We start from the raw sequence: 21,810 nt of genomic DNA, 5'->3' as shown, positions 1-21,810 counted from the left end.
CTGTTCTAGTGATTGGTGGGAGTCCAAACAATAAGGCCTCCACCATCTCTACAATCAGACATACATCAACTGTACTGTGGACAAGGTATAAATGTTGATTGTGGTACAATATCTTTAACACCTTAAGGACCTTGCCATTTTTCAGATTAAGGACCAGGCCATTTTTTGGAAATTTGACATGTGTCACTTTATGTGGTAATAACTTTGAAATGCTTTTACTTATCCAAACCATTCTGATAATGTTTACTCTCGATACATTGTACTCCATGATAGTGAAACATTTTAGTTGATATAATTCACCTTTATTTATTATAAAAAACAATATTTACTGAAAATCTGCTGCTTTTCAGACAGATAGTGATACATCATAAAAATGTATTACTTTACATCTCCTATATGTCCACTTTCTCATTTGGATAATTTTTGTGAATATCATTTTATTTTTTAAGATCTTATAAGGCTTAGAATTTTCGAAGAAATTTTTTTAAATTTTTAAGAAAGTTTCCGAAACCCACTTTTTTAAGTACCACTTCGGTTATGGTCCCTTTGTGGGGCTAACATAATGGAAACCACCCATGAATGACCACATTGTAGAAACTACACCCCTCAAGTTATTCAAAACTGATTTTACAAACTTTGTTAACCCTTTAGGTGTTCCACAATAATTAAAGGAAAAATGTAATTTTAAATTTAACTTTTTTGGCAGATTCTCCATTTTAATTCATTTTTCCCTGTGTTATATCAAGGGTTAACAGCCAAATAAAACTCAATAGTTATTACCCCGATTCTGCAGTTTACAGAAACTCCCCATATGTGGTCGTAAACTGCTATACGGCACATGGCAGGATGCAGAAGGAAAGGAGCACCATATAGATTTAGGAGGGCAGATTTCACTTAGATAATTTTAAGTTGCCATATGACATTTAAAGACCCCCTGATGCACCCCTAGAGTGGAAACTCCCCCAAAGATTACCCCATTTTGGAAATTATATGATAAGGTGACACTTTTATTGATACTATTTTGTGGTATATATGACTTTTAATTGCTCTATATTAAGCTTTATGTGAGGCAAGATAACAAAAAATGGCTAGTCTGGCACAGGTTTTATTTTTTGTTTTTTACAGTGTTCACCTGACAGGTTAGATCATGTGCTATTTTTATAGCGCGTGTTGTTATGGAAGCAACAATATCAAATATGTAAACTTTTATTTTTCTTTTGTTTCAGTTTTACATAATAAAGCATTTTTTTTATTATGTTTTTGTGTCTCCTTTTTCTGACAGCCATATTATTTTTATTTTTCAAGCGGATTGTCTTATGTAGGGGCTCAGTTTTTGCAGGTAAATGATGCAATATTTTATAGAGTAGGTTGCTATGGATGCAGCGATACCTAATATGTATTTTTTAAATATATTTTGGCTTTAAATAATAAAAGCATTTTCGGAAAGCCATATATTTTTTATTTTTTGGCCATTTGTCTTATGTTGAGTCTCATTTTTTTGCTGGATGAGATGACATTTTGATTGGTATTATTTTTGGGTACATATGACTTTTTTATCGCTTGCAATTACACTTTTTGGGATGTAAGGTGATAAAAAAGGCTTTTTTGGCACAGTTTTTTTAAAATATTTTTATAGAGCAGGTTGTTAAGGATGCAGCAATACCTAATATGTATTTTTTTAAATTTTATGTCTTTTAATGGGAAAGGGCATTTTTAATTGAAACTTTATTTATTTTTTATTGTTAAAAACACTTTTGTTTCACTTTTTTATGATATTTATGTCCCACTATGGGACTTCAACATTGCAGGGTCTGATTCCTGTTTTAATGCAGCACAATACATCTGTATTGTACTGCATTGACTATCAGTGTATTACACAGTGTAATACAATAATAGTTTGCCGATGTGATCCAGCTTGGGGGCTGGGCCTCATAGGCCTCTGTAGCTCCCGAGCCCCAAAGCCTTTGAAAGGCTTGGGACTACCATGGCAACCATCGGGTCCCTATTACTGCAGCACGGGGACCCGATGGCTCAGGAGAGGGAGCGCAAACCTCCCATATACCGCAGTCAGCGCTAACAGCAGCATATGAGATGTTAATCCACCGTCATCGGCGTTATCACAGATGGTGTTGGATGAAGCAGGGGTCCGGCTGTCAGCCCCTGCCGCTGATCGTGGCATCGGACATGGGAAGGAGGAAGGACCACAGGATGAGAATGCTCATCCTGGGGCGCAAAGTAACGGCCATTTAGAACGAGAATTTTTCTCCTGGGTTGTTAAGCTTTTAAAGATGAATGTGTTTCCGAAATTGTTTTCCTGCCAATTAAAACTAGATAGCAACATATTTTTTCTAATCTGTTTTAAATGATTGTGAATTTTTTCTTATACTTTTGAACATGATTATGTTGGCCACCATCCTGCTTGAGTTGTTCTTGACAGACATCTGCTTTACAGTAGCCACCATGGGCCATGGACATAATGGACAGTAGGGGAGTTCTGACTTCTATGGTAAGATTTTGTAGGTATGTTCTGTGACCTGTGCAGAGGTCAGGAGGGAGAAGTTTGAGATATATACTCACCTAAAGAATTATTAGGAACACCTGTTCTATTTCTCATTAATGCGATAGAAGATAGAAGAGCAACGTTGACTGAAATAACCACTCGTTACAACCGAGGTATGCAGCAAAGCATTTGTGAAGCCACAACACGCACAACCTTGAGGCGGATGGGCTACAACAGCAGAAGACCCCACCAGGTACCACTCATCTCCACTACAAATAGGAAAAAGAGGCTACAATTTGCACAAGCTCACCAAAATTGTACTGTTGAAGACTGGAAAAATGTTGCCTGGTCTGATGAGTCTCGATTTCTGTTGAGACATTCAAATGATAGAGTCCGAAATTTGGCATAAACAGAATGAGAACATGTATACATCATGCCTTGTTACCACTGTGCAGGCTGGTGGTGGTGGTGTAATGGTGTGGGGGATGTTTTCTGGGCACACTTTAGGCCCCTTAGTGCCAATTGGCCATCGTTTAAATGCCACAGGCTACCTGAGCATTGTTTCTGACCATGTCCATCTCTTCATGACCACCATGTATCCATCATCCGATGGCTACTTCCAGCAGGATAAAGCACCATGTCACAAAGCTCGAATCATTTCAAATTGGTTTCTTGAACATGACAATGAGTTCACTCTACTAAAATGGCCCCCACAGTCATCAGATCTCAACCCAATAGAGCATCTTTGGGATGTGGTGGAACGGGAGCTTCGTGCCCTGGATGTGCATCCCTCAAATCTCCATCAACTGCAAGATGCTATCCTATCAATATGGGCCAACATTTCTAAAGAATGCTATCAGCACCTTGTTGAATCAATGCCACATAGAATTAAGGCAGTTCTGAAGGCAAAAGGGGGTTCAACACCATATTAGCATGGTGTTCCTAATAATTCTTTAGGTGAGTGTGTGTGTGTACATACCCAGACCTGAATCCAGTTGAAAATCTGTGGGGTGATCTGAAGAGGGCTGTGAACAGGAGATGCCCTCGCAATCTGACAGATTTGTAGTGTTTTTGCAAAGAAGAGTGGGCAAATTGCCAAGTCAAAATGTGCTATGCTGATTGTCCCCACCGGCCCTTAGAAGTTCAAATAGACGGAAGACTCAGGAGTCTATTTGACAGATCTCTCTTGTTTTCATTGTTTCTGACATGTTTCCACCCCCCGCAGATGCTGCTCAGTATCAGTCAGGTGGCTCTTTATATGTTCCGCATCTCACTTGTTTCCCTGCAGCTGATAGCTCTTCTGTGGAGTGCTCTGCTTGTGTGGTGGTTCTCCTGTTCCAGGTTTATCTCAAGCTAAGTCCTTTCCCTTTTCTTTGTGTGTATATCCTGACTACGCCTCAGAGAGACACTAGCTCATTCAGCTTGGGAGGAGTCAGTTGCCTCTTTCCCAGTTCCCTAAGATGAGGCTTTGGTACAGTGTTTCAGCAATCTTAGGTTCCTGTGCATGTGCATTTCTACCATTGAGATTTGTACATGTTGTTAGCAGCTTAGAGAGAGTATCATGGAATGCTAGGTGGTGACCTCTTTATTCCCTAGGTTTGGTGCCTAGTCTGTTGTTGTTTAGTTGTGGTTCCCTTTGTTTGTCTTTCCTTCCCCGTACTTCCCATGACACTGATAGACTCATACCCAAAAAGACTGAGTGCTGTAATAAAATCAAAAGGTGCTTCAACAAAGTATTAGTTTAAGGGTGTGGACACTTATTCAACCATATTATTTTATTTTTATATTTTTTTTATTAGCTCCTAAATTCTGTAAATTATTAGTTTTGCATTGCACTGCATTTATATCCATATGTCACGTCTTTTGATTGTTGATTAAAAACAGCATTTTTTTTTTTTTTCTTGGACAATTTTTTTTAATGCTATTCGGGGTTTTAGGACAGTGAATCTTTCCCATAAACAGGATGGTATTGTGAGATGACAGATTCACTTTAGGCCAATCGGGAAAATACATCAAAGCACCCAAGCCAAGGAATAAAAAAAAACATAAAAAATAAACTTAGCACGCTCCAGATCATCTTCAAATGTAAAGCTGTCACTAAAATGATATGGGAATAGAAATTCATAAATTCAAAGTTATTTTTATTTCTCTCTCAAAAGGTAAATAATATGTGACTAAAATCCATGTGAAATTATTCTTAAGAATTTGTATTTTTATAATAAGTTAAGATAATAAATTATCTTTATAGCCTTTTATGTACCATGTACTAAGAAGTAAAATTACACATAGGCGACCTAATACAGTACATCCACAACTTTGGACACTGAATATCAAGGACAGGAGGAGGGGTAAGTTGAGTACGTGGTCACCAAGAGTGCCGTAGATGCCTCCAAGTTATGGATTTAAAAAATTCAGCTTTTTTTTATCTCCTGTATAAATAAGAAGACTAGGAAATTATAAACTTCAGAGACCAAGGTTGATTGCATTCTGAAAACCGCTGTCTTGGCACCAACAGAGTTTGTTCCCTCCCTGCTTTATATGATAATGTATTCAAAATGTCTTTTACTCATGTAATGTTATGGCAGCAATATGTCATGCCTATTATTTTACTTAGATAGACATTTGAATGTAATAAATTAATGAAATGTATTTTTATTTTATGTTTTGCAGATGAAAATGGTAAACAAATGCTATTCCCCATCCGATCAGGTATGACATTGCAGGTTATGAAATATGCATTTGAGTACTATTTTTAGACATGTTTTAAAGATGTGGCAAATTTTATTAAAAAATTGGACATTTAGTACATTTGGTGCCAATTGTGTAGATTCAAGCAAAACTAACCTAAAAAAATCATTGACTCAAAATGTTTATGTGCACTTCTACTGTATATAACACCACTGGAAGTACATTGCAATATTGTCTCGAATTGAAGGTGTATTCTGGTTGTAACAAATTTGTAGGATAAGAGATGACTACGAAATCAATGGGGGTTCGACCTGCCACACCATTCATGTCAAGGGGCCCCACAGGGTATGAGGTCAGGTCACTGTCCTCATAATTGGTGGTGATTCTAGTGGTCAGACCCCCAGTGGATAGAGGATAATTTGTTACAGCTGGAATACCCCTTTAAGTGATTATATAAATATATGTGTGGTCATTTACTAAGCTGAAATACACAGATGGTGGCACAATGGTTAGTTGCACCGCCATCTGCGACTTCTTTTCACTTACACCAGTTCTAAAATTGTAGGTGTGGCATGGGCGCGGAAGGGGACAGGCTGGTAGGCCCGTCTCATTCACCATTTTCTACACCTGTTTTAGGCGTAGAAAATAGTCTAAATGTAAGACAGCTAAGAAGTTGTCTTATATTTAGAACTGGCACTGCATCCAAAGTTATGTAGAGGCTGGTGCCTCTTCATAATCCCGGCGGATCCACCGCCAGCTATAGGGCTTTATTAAGATCGGCGTCACTGCTCTTAATAAATGTGCCTGATAGTGAATAACACACATAGTAACATAGTACATAAGGCCGAAAAAAGATATTTGTCCATCCAGTTCGGTCTGTTATCCTGCAAGTTGATCCAGAGGAAGGCAAAAAAAAAACTGTGAGGTAGAAGCCAGTTTTCCCCACTTAAGGATCAACGACCCTTCTCTAGTAGCTATGGCCTGTAATATTATTACACTCCAGAAATACATCCAGGCCCCTATTGAACTCTTTTAGTGAAATCACCATCACCACCTCCTCAGGCATAGTTCCATAGTCTCACTGCTTTTACCGTAAAGAATCCTCTTCTATGTTTGTGTACAAACCTTCTTTCCTCCAGACGCAGAGGATGTCCCCTCATCATAGTCACAATCCTGAGGATAAATACACTGAACAAAAATATAAACGCAACAGTTTAGGTTTTGCTCCCATTTTGCATGAGCTGAATTCAAAGATCTGAAACATTTTCTACATATACAAAAGACTCATTACTCTCAAATATTGTTCACAAATCTGACAAAATCTGTGTTAGTGAGCACTTCTCCTTGGCCAAGGTAATCATCCCACCTCACAGGTGTGGCTTATCAAGGTGCTGATTAGACAGCATGAATATTGCACAGGTGTGCCCTAGACTGGCCACAATAAAAGCCCACTCTGAAATGTGCACAGTTTTGCCTTACTGGGGGGTCATAAAACCAGTCAGTATCTGGTGTGGCCACCATTTGCCTCACGCAGTGCAACACATCTCCGTCACATAGAGTTGATCAGGTTGTTGATTGTGGCCTGTGAATGTTGGTCCACTACTCTTCAACAGTTGTGCAAAGTTGCAGAGTATTGGCAAGAAATGGAACACACTGTCGTATACACCAATCCAGAGCATCCCAAACATGCTCAATGGGTGACATGTCCGGTGAGTATGCTGGCCATGCAAGAACTGGGATGTTTTCAGCTTCCAGGAATTGTGTACAGATCCTTGTAATATGGGGCAGTGCATTATCATGCTGCAACATGAGGTAATGGTCGTGGATGAATGGCACAACAATGGGCCTCAGGATCTCATCGTGGTATCTCTGTGCATTCAAAATGCCATCAATAAAATGCACCTGTGTTCATTGTCTATAACATACGCCTGCCCATACCATAACCCCACCGTCACCATGGGCCAATCGATCCACAACATTGACGTCAGCAAACCGCTCACCCACATGACATCACTCACGCTGTCTGCCATCTGCCCTGAACAGTGAAAACAGGGACTCATCCATGAACAGAACACCTCTCCAATGTGCCAGAGGCCATCGAATGTAAGCATTTGCCCACTCAAGTCGGTTACGATGACGAACTGCAGTCAGGTCCAGACCCCGATAAGGATGACTAGCATGCCGATGAGCTTCCTTGAGACGGTGTCTGACAGTTTGTGCAGAAATTCTTTGGTTATGCAAATCGATTGTTGCTGCAGCTGTCCGAGTGGCTTGTCTCAGACGATGATGGAGGTAAACATGCTGGATGTGGAGGTTCAGGCTGGTGTGGTTACACGTGGTCTGCGGTTGTGAGGCCGGTTGGATGTACTGCCAATGCAAATTCTCTGAAACGCCTTTGGAGATGGCTTATGGTCAAAAAATAAACATTCATTGCACGGGCAACAGCTCTGTTAGACATTCCTGCAGTCAGCATGCCAAGTGCACGCTCCCTTAAACATTGCGACATCTGTGGCATTGTGCTGTGTAATCAAACTGCACATTTCAGAGTGCCGTTTTATTGTGGGCAGTCTAAGGCACACCTGTGCAATATTCATGCTGTCTAATCAGCACCGTGATATGACACACCTATGAGGTGGGATGGGATTATATTGGCAAAGAAGAAGTGCTCACTAACATAGATTTAGACAGATATGTGAACAATATTTGAAAGTAATGGATCTTTTGTGTGTGTAGAAAATGTTTCAGATCTTTGAATTCAGCTCATGCTAAATGGGACCAAAACCAAAAGTGTTGCGTTTATATTTTTGTTCAGTGTAGATGATGGGAGAGATCTCTGTACTGACCCCTGATATAGTTATGCATAGTAATAAAATCTCCCCTCAGTTGTCTTTTTTCAAAAGTGAATAACTCTAATTTTGATAATCTTTCAGGGTACTGTAGTTCCATCATTCCAGTTATTACTTTAATTGCCCTCCTCTGAACGCTCTCAACCTCTGCTATGTTTGCCTTGCTCACAGGAGACTAGAACTGTACACAGTTCTCCATGTGTGGTCTGACCAGTGATTTGCAAAGTGGTAGGACTACGTTTTCATCACAGGCATCTAATTCCCCTTTTGATGCAACCCATTATCTTATTGGCCTTGGCAGCAGCTGCAGAACACAGTTTTTTACAGCTTAGTTTGCTGTTCAGTAAAATTCTTAGGTCATTTTCCATGTCAGTGGTACCCAGTGTTTTACCATTTAGTATGTACGGGTGACTTGCATTATTCCTACCAATGTGCATAACCTTGCATTTGCCAGTGTTAAACCTCATCTGCCACTTCTCTGCCCAAGCCTCCAATCTATCCAGATCCATCTATAGCAGTATACTGTTCTCTTCCGGGTCAATTACTTTACACAGTTTAGTGTCATCCGCAAAAATGATATTTTACTATGCAAGCCTTCTACAAGATCATTAATAAATATATTGAAGAGGATAGGGCTCAGTACTGACCTCTGAGGTACTTCACTAGTGACAGTGACCCAATCTGAGTGTGTACCGTTAATAACCACCCTCTGTTTTCTATTACTGAGCCAGTTATTTACCCACATACACACGTTTTCTCCCAGTCCGAGCATACTCATTTTATATACTAACCTTTTATGCGGTACAGTGTCAAATCCATTGATTCGCGGCTGTCAAGTCTAGAACTTACCTCCTCATAGAAACTGATTAAATTAGTTTGACATGACCGATCCCTCATGAAGCCATGCTGATATGGTGTTATTTGCTTATTTTTGTTGAGGTGCTCCAAGATAGCATATCTTAGAAAACCTTCAAACAGTTTACCCACGATGGATGTTAAACTTGGCCTATAGTTTCCGGGCTCTGTTTTTGAACCATTTTTGAATATTGGCACCACATTTGCTATGCGCCATTCCTGTGGGACATTCCCTGTCAGTATAGAGTCTGCAAATATTAGAAATAAGGGTCTGGCTATGACATTACTTAATTCCCTTAGGATACGGAGGTGTATACCATCCGGTCCTGGCGATTTGTCTATTTTAATCTGTTTAAGTCGCTGTTGTACTTCTTCCTGGGTCAGACCGGACACTTTTAATATTCTGCATGTCATCTGACAGTTTATTTTCCTCAGTAAATACATTGGAGAAAAAAAAATATTTAACAGCTTTGCTTTCTCCTTGTCGCTCTCTGCGACTCACCTCTCATTACTCTTTAAAGGGCCGACACCTTCAGATTTATACTTTTTAACATTTATATAATTGAAGAACATTTTGGGGTTAGTTTTACTCTCTTTGGCAATTAATGTCTCGGTCTCTAGTTTGGCGGCTTTTATTTGTTTTTTACATGTTCTATTTTTTTCCAGTGCTTCCTTGCTACCCTCCTGTTTTAGTGAATGAATGAATAAATAACTTGTATAGTTCTACACTTGCAAACTGAATCGCCTCAGGGCGCTTTTGCAGCCATTTTCTGCCTGTGTCTTTAGAAGAGGTAGCTGTTAAGCTTCTTCCTAAAGGCCAGATGATTTTCTTGTAAGGGGATCTTTGCGGGTAGGGTGTTCCATAGCCGGGGTCCTTGGTGATTTATATGCTTTCTTTTTGTCATTTATTGCTTTCTTTACAGTTTTTCCCATACAGTATGTACCTCTCACAAAGAGATATTAGGATGCTTTTAAAGATATCCCCATATTTATTGGGGACGAACAGCGACATGATGTAGCGATGTAGTTACGTGGGTGTGCCGCGCGTCTGCTTCGTGCGCCTCTCCCCCGCTCACCTGCTCACCCTCCCTCCTTGATGTCCGGCGTGGCGTCCTGCGCTGAACTCGGGCACGTGATACGCAGGGGATCCCATACCCACCAGACCCGCTGAAGCTGGCAGAGATCCCTAGAGAATAGATTTGCACCGCGTGGAAACCCGGCAGAACGTCTGGAATAAGCGGGATCAGGTGCCTGGAGTCAGGGAGCGACTTCCAAGTAGGAGCGGTGCTCAAGTACTGGGGTCGTACATGGATAGGCCCACCTCCTAATGGATGCTGGAGGAGCGCTCCGGTAGCGCCGCATCTGGAAGATTTGTCCCTCGTTGGAATTCCATAAGGGGGAGACGACCGGGAGCTGAACCGCCTGCAGGCTGCCAGTCGAACATCTACTCTGGCCATTTGGCTGAAGATCGGTGAGATCAAGTCCTTCACTGTGTTTTACTAACATGCACCTTACGCACGTAACCCACTAACTTACAAACAGAGGATTAGAGTGTGTGCGGGATAGGGTATAATCAGGGAAACTGAATGGGGCCCACCAGGACATACAGTTGCAAGAAAAAGTATGTGAACCCTTTGTAATGATATGGATTTCTGCACAAATTAGTCATAAAATGTGATCTGATCTTCATCTAATTCACAACAATAGACAATCACAGTCTGCTTAAACTAATAACACACAAAGATTTAAATGTTATCATGTTTTTATTGAATACACCATGTAAACATTCACAGTGCAGGTGGAAAAAGTATGTGAACCCTTGGATTTAATAACTGGTTGAACCTCCTTTGGCAGCAATAACTTCAACCAAACGTTTCCTGTAGTTGCAGATCAGATGTGCACAACGGTCAGGAGTAATTCTTCACCATTTCTCTTTACAGAATTGTTTTAGTTCAGCAATATTCTTGGGATGTCTGGTGTGAATCGCTTTCTTGAGGTCATGCCACAGCATCTCAATCGGGTTGAGGTCAGGACTCTGACTGGGCCACTCCAGAAGGCATATTTTCTTCTGTTTAAGCCATTCTGTTGTTGATTTACTTCTATGCTTTGTGTCGTTGTCCTGTTGCAACATCCATCTTCTGTTGAGCTTCAGCTGGTAGACAGATGGCTTTAAGTTCTCCAGCAAAATGTCTTGATTAACTTGGGGATTCATTTTTCCTTCAATAATAGCAATCCGTCCAGGCCCTGGCGCAGCAAAGCAGTCCCAAAACTTGATGCCCCCACCACCATACTTCACAGTTGGGATAAGGTTTTGATGTTGGTGTGCTGTGCCTCTTTTTCTCCACACATAGCGTTGTGTGTTTCTTCCAAACAACTCAGCTTTGGTTGAATCTGTCCACAGAATATTTTGCCAGTACTGCTGTGGAACATCCAGGTGCTCTTGTTCAAACTGTAAACATACAGCGATGTTTTTTTTTTGGACAGCAGTGGCTTCCTCTGTGGTATCCTACCATGAAATCCATTCTTGTTTAGTGTTTTACATATCGTAGATTCGCTAATATGGATGTTAGCATATGCCAGAGACTTTTGTAAGTCTTTAGCTGACACTCTAGGATTCTTCTTCACCTCATTGAGCAGTCTGCTCTGTGCTCTTGCAGTCATCTTTACAGGACGGCCACTCCTAGGGAGAGTAGCAGCAGTGGTGAACTTTCTCCATTGATAGACAATTTGTCTTACAATGGACTGATGAACAGCAAGGCTTTTGGAGATACTTTTATAACCCTTTACAGCTTTATGCAAGTCAGTTTTGTGTGAGGCATCATTCACATCAGGCAATTCTTCTTGTGAAAAGCAAACCCAGAACTGGTGTGTGTTTTTTATAGGGCAGCTGTAACCAACACCTCCAATCTCATCTCATTGATTGGACTCCAGTTGGCTGACACCTCACTCCAATTAGCTCTTGGAGATGTCATTAGTCTAGGGGTTCACATACTTTTTCCACCTGCACTATGAATGTTTACATGGTGTGTTCAATAAAAAAACATGGTAACATTTAATTCTTTGTGTGTTCTTTTTTTAAGCAGACTGTGATTGTCTATTGTTGTGACTTAGATGAAGATCAGATCACATTTTATGACCAATTTGTGCAGAAATCCATATCACTCCAAAGGGTTCACATACTTTTTATTGCAACTGTATCTAACATACTAACTTGCTGAAACTTCTACACGTGGTATACTTTTTCAGAACTCTGATCGACAGCTGGCGTTATAATACTGTCGTCTAATGACCTGACTATCGGTTTATCCTCTAACACTTACCGCTTAGTCTACTATGATTGTGGGGTCTCTGTTGATCTATCCCCTTCTGTCCCAAGTGGAGAGATTACCCCCCATATTGGTGTTTTAGGACTCCGTGCATAGAAACATAGAATGTGTCGGCAGATAAGAACCATTTGGCCCATCTAGTCTGCCCAATATACTAAATACTATGGATAGCCCCTGGCCCTATCTTATATGAAGGATGGCCTTATGCCTATCCCATGCATGCTTAAACTCCTCCACTGTATTTGCAGCTACCACTTCTGCAGGAAGGCTATTCCATGCATCCACTACTCTCTCAGTAAAGTAATACTTCCTGATATTATTTTTAAACCTTTGCCCCTCTAATTTAAAACTATGTCCTCTTGTAGCAGTTTTTCTTCTTTTAAATATTCTTTCCTCTTTTACCTTGTTGATTCCCTTTATGTATTTAAAAGTTTCTATCATATCCCCTCTGTCTCGTCTTTCTTCCAAGCTATACATGTTAAGGTCCTTTAACCTTTCCTGGTAAGTTTTATCCTGCAATCCATGTACCAGTTGAGTAGCTCTTCTCTGAACTCTCTCCAAAGCATCAATATCCTTCTGGAGATATGGTCTCCAGTACTGAGCACAATACTCCAAATGAGGTCTCACTAAAGCTCTATAGAGCGGCATGAGCACCTCCCTCTTTCTACTGGTAATTCCTCTTGCTATACACCCAAGCATTCTGCTAGCATTTCCTGCTGCTCTGTGACATTGTCTGCCTACCTTTAAGTCTTCTGAAATAATGACCCCTAAATCCCTTTCCTCAGATACTGAGGTTAGGACTGTATCACTGATTTTATATTCTGCTCTTGGGTTTTTACGTCCCAGGTGCATTATCTTGCACTTATCAACATTAGATTTTAGTTGCCAGATTTTTGACCATTCCTCTAGTTTTCCTAAGTCCTTTTCCATTTGGTGTATTCCTCCAGGAACATCAACCCTGTTACAAATCTTTGTGTCATCAGCAAAAAGACACAACTTACCATTGAGGCCTTCTGCAATTTCACTGATAAAGATATTAAACAATATGGGTCCCAGAACAGATCCCTGAGGTACCCCACTGGTAACAAGACCTTGGTCTGAATATACTTCATTGACTACAACCCTCTGTTGCCTGTCCCTCAGCCACTGCCTAATCCATTCAACAATATGAGAGTCCAAGCCCAATTACTGCACCTTATTGATAAGCCTTCTATGTGGGACAGTATCAAAAGCCTTACTAAAGTCTAGATAAGCGATGTCTACTGCACCTCCTCCATCTATTATTTTAGTCACCCAATCAAAAAAATCAATAAGATTAGTTTGACATGATCTCCCTGAAGTAAACCCATGCTGTTTTTCATCTTTCAATCCATGGGATTTTATATGGTCCACAATCCTCTCCTTAAGTATGGTTTCCATTAATTTCCCCACTATTTGATGTCAGGCTTACTGGCCTATAGTTGCCCGATTCCTCCCTGCTACCTTTCTTGTGAATGGGCACAACATTTGCTCATTTCCAATCTTCTGGGACGACTCCTGTTGCCAGTGACTGGTTAAATAAATCTGTTAATGGTTTTTCTAGTTCACCGCTGAGCTCTTTTAATAGCTTTGGGGGTATCCCATCAGGCCCCTGTGACTTATTTGTATTCATTTTAGACAGTTGACTCTTCCTCTGTAAAGACAAATGCGTCAAAAGATTCATTAGTCTTCTTTCCTAACTGAGGTCCTTCTCCTTCATTTTCCTTTGTAAAAACTGAACAGAAGTATTCATTGAGGCAGTCAGCTAGTTCTTTATTTTCTTCCATATACCTTGCTTCTTTAGTTTTTAATTTGGTAATTCCTTGTTTTAGTTTCCTTTTTTCATTTATGTATCTGAAGAATGCCTTATCGCCTTTTTTCCCTGACTGAGTTAATTTCTCTTCTGCCTGTGCTTTAGAAGCTCTTATAACTTGTTTGGCCTCTCTCCCTAATCTTGTAAATTTGTCTGTCATCCTCGTTTTTTATTTTTTTTATAATTCCTAAATGCTATCTTTTTGTTTTTAATGATTTTGGTCACTTCTGCTGAGTACCACAGTGGTCTCTTCCTTTTTTTGCTTTTACTGACAAGCCTAATGCAATTTTCTTTTGCCTTCAATAGTGCCACTTTTAAGTAGTCCCATTTCTCCTGGACTCCAATGAAACTGTTCCAGTCTGATAGGGACTCGTATACCACTAATCTAATTTTAGAACAGTCCGTTTTTCTAAAATCTAAAACTTTTGTTTTTGTGTGGTGTGACTCAGTCACTGTACTTATAGTAAACCACACTGACTGGTGATCACTAGATCCCAAGCTTTCCCCTACAGTATTATCAGATACCAAATTCCCATTTGTGAATACTAAATCTAAAATGGCCTCCTTCCGGGTTGTCTCCTCAACTACATGCTGTAGAGATAATCCCAGTAGGGAATTTAGAATATCTGTACTCCTGGTAGAACTAGCTATTTTGGTTTTCCAGTTTACATCTGGAAGATTGAAGTCTCCCATAATGATAACTTCCCCCTTCAATGTCATTTTAGCTATTTCCTCAACTAGTAGATCATCTAATTCTTTGACTTGGCTAGGTGGTCTATATATCACACCTACATGAGTTACCTTATGAATATCAAGCTGCAAGGTAACCCAAACTAACTCTAAATTGTTCTCGCTAACTTGTATCAAATTAGATTTTATGCTATCTTTCACATACAGGACCACCCCTCCCCTTCTTGCCTTCTCTGTCTTTCCTGTATAGAGAGAACCCTGGTATTGATATATCCCAGTCATTACTCCCCTTGAACCACGTCTCACCACATCATTGGGGAGAGGTGGGACGGTGAGCCCTTGGTTGTATGCTGCAGAGCCCACCTGTATATTTTTGTCAGTGTGATTGATGTTTTACCTTTCCTCTCTGTTGTCCGTTGCTGTGTCATGAAGGTCTCTGAGTGGGGTGCTGCCGGCAGTAGAGTCTGGTGCAGAGTGGCACCAGACAATCGGGGAAGCGGCAGCTGGGAAATCTATGTTTAATGTTTAATGTCAACGTCAATTGTCAGCTGTTAATATCAACTCTGTGATAACTATGCATGTGAATGTTTTGCTGATGTCCAGAGGTTGAAAATATAATTCTCAGTCTGTGGGGTGAAGGTGTGCGAGAATTCAGTTTTTGCTACCTGATTTTTTTCTTTTCTTTTCGTTTTTTTTTTTTTTGCTCTCGTCTCCTTGCAGCATCCCCCACACTAGGCTTATTTGACATATTGTATAGACTATAGGACAGGGGGCCCGGTAAGAATATGCCGCTGAAATATAGCAGGAAATCCGTGGGTACAGCGTCACCAAAAGGGGGGCTGGAAGCAGCCCACAAGCCAGAATGGAAAAATACCTGAAATCCTCAACATCAAAGTCTAGAGAGGGAAAAAAAACACTAGACTTAGTAGAGGGTGCAGAGGATCTAGCGCGGTGGCTGGAGAATACAACCGTAAAGTCTGGGGAAGTTGACATAGACCGTCTAGATATGATAGGAAGCTGGTGGATATATTGGGGGTAGTTCAGACCACCAATCAATCAGTGATAGATACTGCCACTACTGTGAACTTGGTACAGACCGACATCACCTTAATCAGAGATAATATGAATAAAATTAGGGCTAATATTAAAGACATTGAAACAGGATTAGCCAAAGTAAAAAAGGATCAGGAAAACATGAGTAGGGAGATGGGCGATCTAGACAGGGAACTCAGGAAGGTAAATGCGAAGTTGACAGATCTGGAGGACAGAGCACGCAGGAATAATCTGAGAATAGTTGGTTATCTCGAAGGAGTGGAAGGGGATAATCCGGCTGGATTCGTACAAAAATGGCTCACACAGGCACTGGGGCCCAGTTCGGGGTCACCTGTGTTTTGTGTAGAGCATGCTATTTAGAATTCCATTTAAAAAGCCTCCGACTGGTGTACCCCCTCGCCCTCTTTTGGTCAAAATGCTATGTTCGAGTGATAGAGATTGGGTGCTTAGGCGTAAGAGGGAATTGCAGGAGATTCAATACAATGGTAATTTGATACAGATATACCCACATTTTTCAAAAGACACGCAAAATAAGCGTAGAGAGTACTACGATATAAAGAAAAGGTTACGGGCTGCTAGTATCAAATATTCCATGATATACCCTGCTAAGCTAAGAATTGTCTATAGGTATACCGTCCTGTTTTTTGTTAATTCTGCGGATACCCTCGAATGGTTGGACTCCGTCGAGAAATAGGACTCCGGATCAGCGTAGGGGAGTGGTGTGGGGGAGTTGGCGGGTTGGGGCGGGGGGTTGCGGAGTGGTCGGGGCTTAATGGAAGAGGTTGACAGGGTTAATTCCACTTGTGAACCCCAGTTTGGTGGTGCGGGGGGGGGGGGAGGTGGGGTGGAGGCCCTATGGGAATGGGGGCATTGGCGTGGGTGGGAGAGTGGCCGCGGTTGTTACTATGGGGTAGTTGATGACTCCCTTATCAAAGCTAAAACATAATGAACAATAAAGTTCTAACATGGAACGTACGAGGGCTAGGGGATAAAACAAAGCAGATCATTGTTTTTGACTTGATTTATCGACACCTCCCGCAATTGTCGCGTTGCTTGAAACTCGTGCCTCACTGGAGATCACGGCATACCTATTGAAGAATTGGGCAAAACATCAATTCCACTCCAGCTTTTCATTATACTCCCGTGGGGTCAGTGTATATGTGCACAAAAGTGTTGACTACGTACCGCTGGAATATCAGATTGATATTGACAGGAGATGGCCGGTGGAATGGTCGGATTTGCATTTTGGCATTTTTGTACATCCCCCCTCCATTTGCCATGAGCGTCCTTAATCAACTTGCCAGGTTTGTTTATAAAAGAGAGCGGTGTCCGGTATTAGTATCGAGGGACTTCAATTGCGTCCTTTGGCTGAAGTTATATGGCAATAGGCAGGTGTTCTCATGTTTTAGCAAGACATATAACGCAATGTCTAGAATTGATATTGCATTGGCCAACAGTGATATGATCGCCTTAGTTTCTAAAAGGAAATATGAGACCCATGGAATTTCAGACCACTCGCCGATCTTGATAGCTATCAAGGTAAGGGGTCAACACATAGGCGTTAGACCTTTTAGATTGAACTCTCACTGGTTATCTATTATAAAAGATCAAGACAGCATAAAAAAGGAATTAGCCCAATTTTGGACACAAAATATGGGATCAACCCATATTCACTTTGTGTGGGACGCAATGAAAGTGTACCTTTGCTGCCTGTATTATAGTATAATTAAAGTAAAAAGGGTAGAGTTTCTTAAAGAAGAGAAAGGTATGGTGTAAAATTTAAAACATCTGGAAGTAACCCTCATAAAAAATTATGATGAGAGTACTCGGGCCCAGCTCAAAATAGCTAAAGATAAATACACAAATTACATGACGAATAAGGCACAGAACAAACAGTTTTTTCAAGGCTATGATCATTTTAGGGAGGCGGGAAAGCCAGGCAAATTACTAGTCTCCATAATATCTAACCAAAGAGGATGTAATAAAAATTAGGCAGATCCAAACAAGTGACGGGTAGATTATGAACAAGCCAGAGGAAATTGAGGAGGAATTTCTAAAGTTTTTCAATACCCTATATAGATCTGAGACAAATGATAACGTGGCATTTATAGATTACTTGCAGCAATCCAATATTCCTGTACTTGCAGAGCAGGACTCTGTATCCCTGAATTCCCCAATCCTTTTGAGTTGAGCGAGCTGCAGGAGGTTGTGTCCGGGATTCAGGGATCTCCATCGCGCGGGTCGGATGGCCTCCAATTTGACATATACAAATGCCATGGGGAGGTCCTCCTGCCAGGGCTATTGCAGGTAAATTAATCCCGCTCTGTGGGGAAATTACCTCCATCATTAATCCATCATTAATGGAGGCTATCAGCATATTAATTTTGAAGAGAGGGAAAGATGGAAACAAAGTAGAGTCATACCGACCCATGTCATTACTTAATTCAGACTATAAGATAGTTGCCAAAGTCCTCGCAAATCGATTAAAAAAAGTAATAAAGGGGTTAGTACATGTAGATCAGACAGGGTTCATCCCTGGGCGACAGATCCAGACTAATATACGCAGAACATTCCTGGATATACAGATAGGGGGTGGGGAGGACCACTCCATCCTGTCCTTGGACGCCACCAAGGCCTTTGACAGGGTGGAGTGGTCCTTCCTATGGCAGACTATGCATAGGATGAATCTGGGGAAGAGTTTTATTGATTGGATCCGAATGCTGTACTGCGGTCCAACGGCGAGAGTTAACATCAATGGGGTGATCTCCCCCTCTATTCTCCTGCAGCGTGGTACCCGACAGGGCTGTCCGCTCTCTCCATTACTTTTCGCAATTTTTATGGAACCCCTTGCCTGCAGAATTAGAGCGGATGATGAAATTGTGGGATTTGGAGGAAACGGGGTAAAGGATAAGATCAGTTTATATGCGGATGATATATTGTTGTATTTACATGATGGTTGGAGAAGTGTCCCTCGCGTTATTCAGATAATTGATGAGTTTTGTCTGTTTGCAGGCTACTAGATAAACTGGTCTAAATCTGTTCTCCTTCCTCTGAATCGCTCTGCCCCACAAAGTAACATCAAAGTTAAGGTAGCATCGCCATTGGACAACATTGAGTACTTGGGGATAAGGATTGGCGGGTTGCTATGTAATTATAACAGATTAAATGTCATTCCTATTATAAATACAATAAAGGAGAAGGTTAGGGTTTGGCAGAAACTCCCCCTCTCACAGGTTAACAGAATTGCATTGGTTAAAATGATTTTGCTGCCATTGATATTTTATGTGATTGGGCCCTGCCCCATCTGGATTGAAGATAAATTCTTCAATTTGATGGAGAGACTGGTCAGCGATCTGATTTGGGGCAGGAAAAGGGTCCGTATCAAACTAAGATATCTGTGGCTAGCTGAAATCGATGGCGGCCTTTCCCTCCCATATTTTCAGGGATACTATTTCTGCTCACAATTACAATGGTGTATCAATTTTAGGGAAAGTTCCCTATTATCGTACCTCATTGAACAACATAAGCGCCCCATGCAGAATATATTTAGTACACTGGATACTGGCCGTTTTGGCGGCAGGGAATAATGCATAATGCTTCAGAAATGCTTCAGAAAGTATGGAATAAGATAAAGTCCATTTTGAAGGTTACATATGCTCTACATTTTACCCCTCTCTGGGACAATACATTTTTAAATGAGTTTCTGGCCTTAAATGAAAATAATTACTGGAGTCGGAGAGGTATCACGATGGTGTCACACATTTGCACAATAGGTAAATTAAAATCCATACTGGAACTGTTCCACGATACACCAATCACGGTTTTAAATCATTTTAGATATGCCCAACTTAAGCACGCATTTAAACACATGCGGAATTAAATTTCTCAACAAAAAAAATCACGCACTCACTCAAACGTCATTTGGTAACAAAATTAAGGTCTCACAAATATATGTTAGATTACAAAAGGATTTAGTTACGGTCACTAAATTTAAAAGTGTGGGAAAATGGGAAGAGGATTTAGGGATATGCAATTCACTTCTGAGCTTATTTCTAAAATGTACAAGAATAAAGAGAGAGCATTTTGTTGTCTGAAGTGTCTATGTCCGGAAGCTGGATATATTCATATGTTATGGAGTTGTCCGGCTATTAATAACTTCTGGCAAAGTATATTTCAGGCAATAAGGTCAAGAGGTACTAACACAAGCTTTCAAAAGGTGAACATCTTTGGTGGTTAAAGGCTTTTATTGGCCAAGGTCTTAATTCTCAGGAACTGGGCGCTGGATAAGGCCCCAGTCCTGGTAGAATGAGAAAGATACATGCATAGAATAAAGGAATTTGAACGTATCAAATACAAAGTGAGAAAACAACGTATTCTATGGGAGGGGACTTACCTGAGGTGGGATTGATAAGGACGGTCTCGGTATAAATTGCCCTCGTACGAACGGTAGGAATGGTATGAACTGTACGAATAATACTAAGTGTATGGAGAACAGAAAGCTGGTGGGAGTTGCCCACTACCCTTGCGACAACCGTGGTGGGGTCAGGGGGCATGGGGGGGCAATATGGGGGGGGATACCAGTATTACTTTTCCTTTCTGCTCTTTGTTTCTTTGTCCATGTATTTGACAACTTAATGTTTCAGTTTTATGTATTTTTGTGCGGTGGTAGAATCTGCAAGATAACTATGTAGACATTGATGTTTTTGTACCTGCATATGTTATTGTCCTCCTTCTTAGAAAACAATAAAAATAAAAAAAATATCACATTTTGTGGCTGTATTTTTATTTTTGAGGACTTTGTCCCAGTTAGTTAGGCCTATGGCCTCTCTTAGTTGGCAAAATTTAGATTTTTTGAAGTTTGGTATTTTTGTTCCTCCCTGTAGAAACGCTCTTTTGAATGATAATTGGAAGGTTATTACTTTATGGTCACTATTTTCCAGGTGTCCCCCAACCTGCACGTCTGTTGTTCTGTCAGGCCTATTGGTTAATACTAAGTCCAGTATGGTCGTCCCTCTAGTCAGGTCCTGAACCAGTTGGGAGAGGTAATTGTCTTTGGTTATTGCCAAGAACCTGTTTCCTTTATGATATATACAAGTTTCAGTTTCCCAGTCTATATCTGGGTAGTTGAACCACCTCATTATGATTTGCCGACTTGTCTAACTCATTTAGTTGTAGATTTTCTGTGGACTCTGGTATATTAGGTGGTTTATAGTACACTCCTATTAGTAATTGTAATGGATCTCCTGGCACCCCTACCGGGTACCTCCATCGATAGATGCTCCTAGTGCTTTCCAAGGACTCCAAGCACTCCACTTGACTCCGTACGCACTGCAGACCCCACGAACCGCCGCAGCTTGGTTGGGGTCTCACCGTCCTCCACCCACGCTGGACCCAAGACCGGGCTTCAGCTTCCAGTGGGTGAACCTCTCCTACATCCAGAGAGCAGGAACCATGAACAAGCTCTTACAAGAGCTTATACTCAGGGGAGTATTGTGATATAGCAATCCCCAAGAGTGAGTTATCGCATTCCCCAAACATGAGCCAAAACTTCATGAAGGTATAAAGCAGCCTCTTTATTTTAACACACAAGCATTTTATGCACATCTTCCAACAAGGTTACCACCCACACGGTTTTGTAAAAACTGCCAATAACCACGTACAATACACTCAGACACTCCCACACAAAATCCTCCCCTCTGCCCGTGATAGAATTACCTCACACTGGGTTGATGCAATCATCACAGGCAGGCGAATACACAATATCCTCTGTCCTGGAGACAACCGAGAAGTAATTCAATTATCTCTCAGGACAAAGGACATCGCCAATACACACAGAGAGACAATGGAACAGACCTCTCTACTCAACGTATACAATGTCCCACCCTTTTCAATACACATAGACATTTAACATCCCAAAATGGCACAAATTAGACCAGGGTTTCATGTTAGTCCAAGTCCTTTGTGAACAACGGAGGCCTGGTTGATGAGAGGGCCCATAATCCTGGCTAGTAGCCAGGCCCC

General features: G+C 41.0%; 1 protein-coding gene across 1 annotated transcript in view; it reads left to right on the top strand.

Moving 5' to 3' along the window:
- SNTG2 (syntrophin gamma 2) overlaps positions 1-21,810 on the top strand; it is a 450,805-nt gene that overhangs the window by 226,512 nt on the left and 202,483 nt on the right. The window contains exon 11 of the mRNA XM_044290991.1: positions 5,171-5,209. Within this exon, the coding sequence (XP_044146926.1) occupies positions 5,171-5,209 (39 nt within the window). The remainder of the gene's footprint in view (positions 1-5,170; positions 5,210-21,810) is intronic.

This window comes from Bufo gargarizans, chromosome 4 (assembly GCF_014858855.1).
Source record: "Bufo gargarizans isolate SCDJY-AF-19 chromosome 4, ASM1485885v1, whole genome shotgun sequence".
Taxonomy (NCBI): Eukaryota; Metazoa; Chordata; class Amphibia; order Anura; family Bufonidae; genus Bufo; species Bufo gargarizans.
Note: the sequence above shows the minus strand (reverse complement) of the source record. Positions and strands in the feature narration are given on the sequence as shown.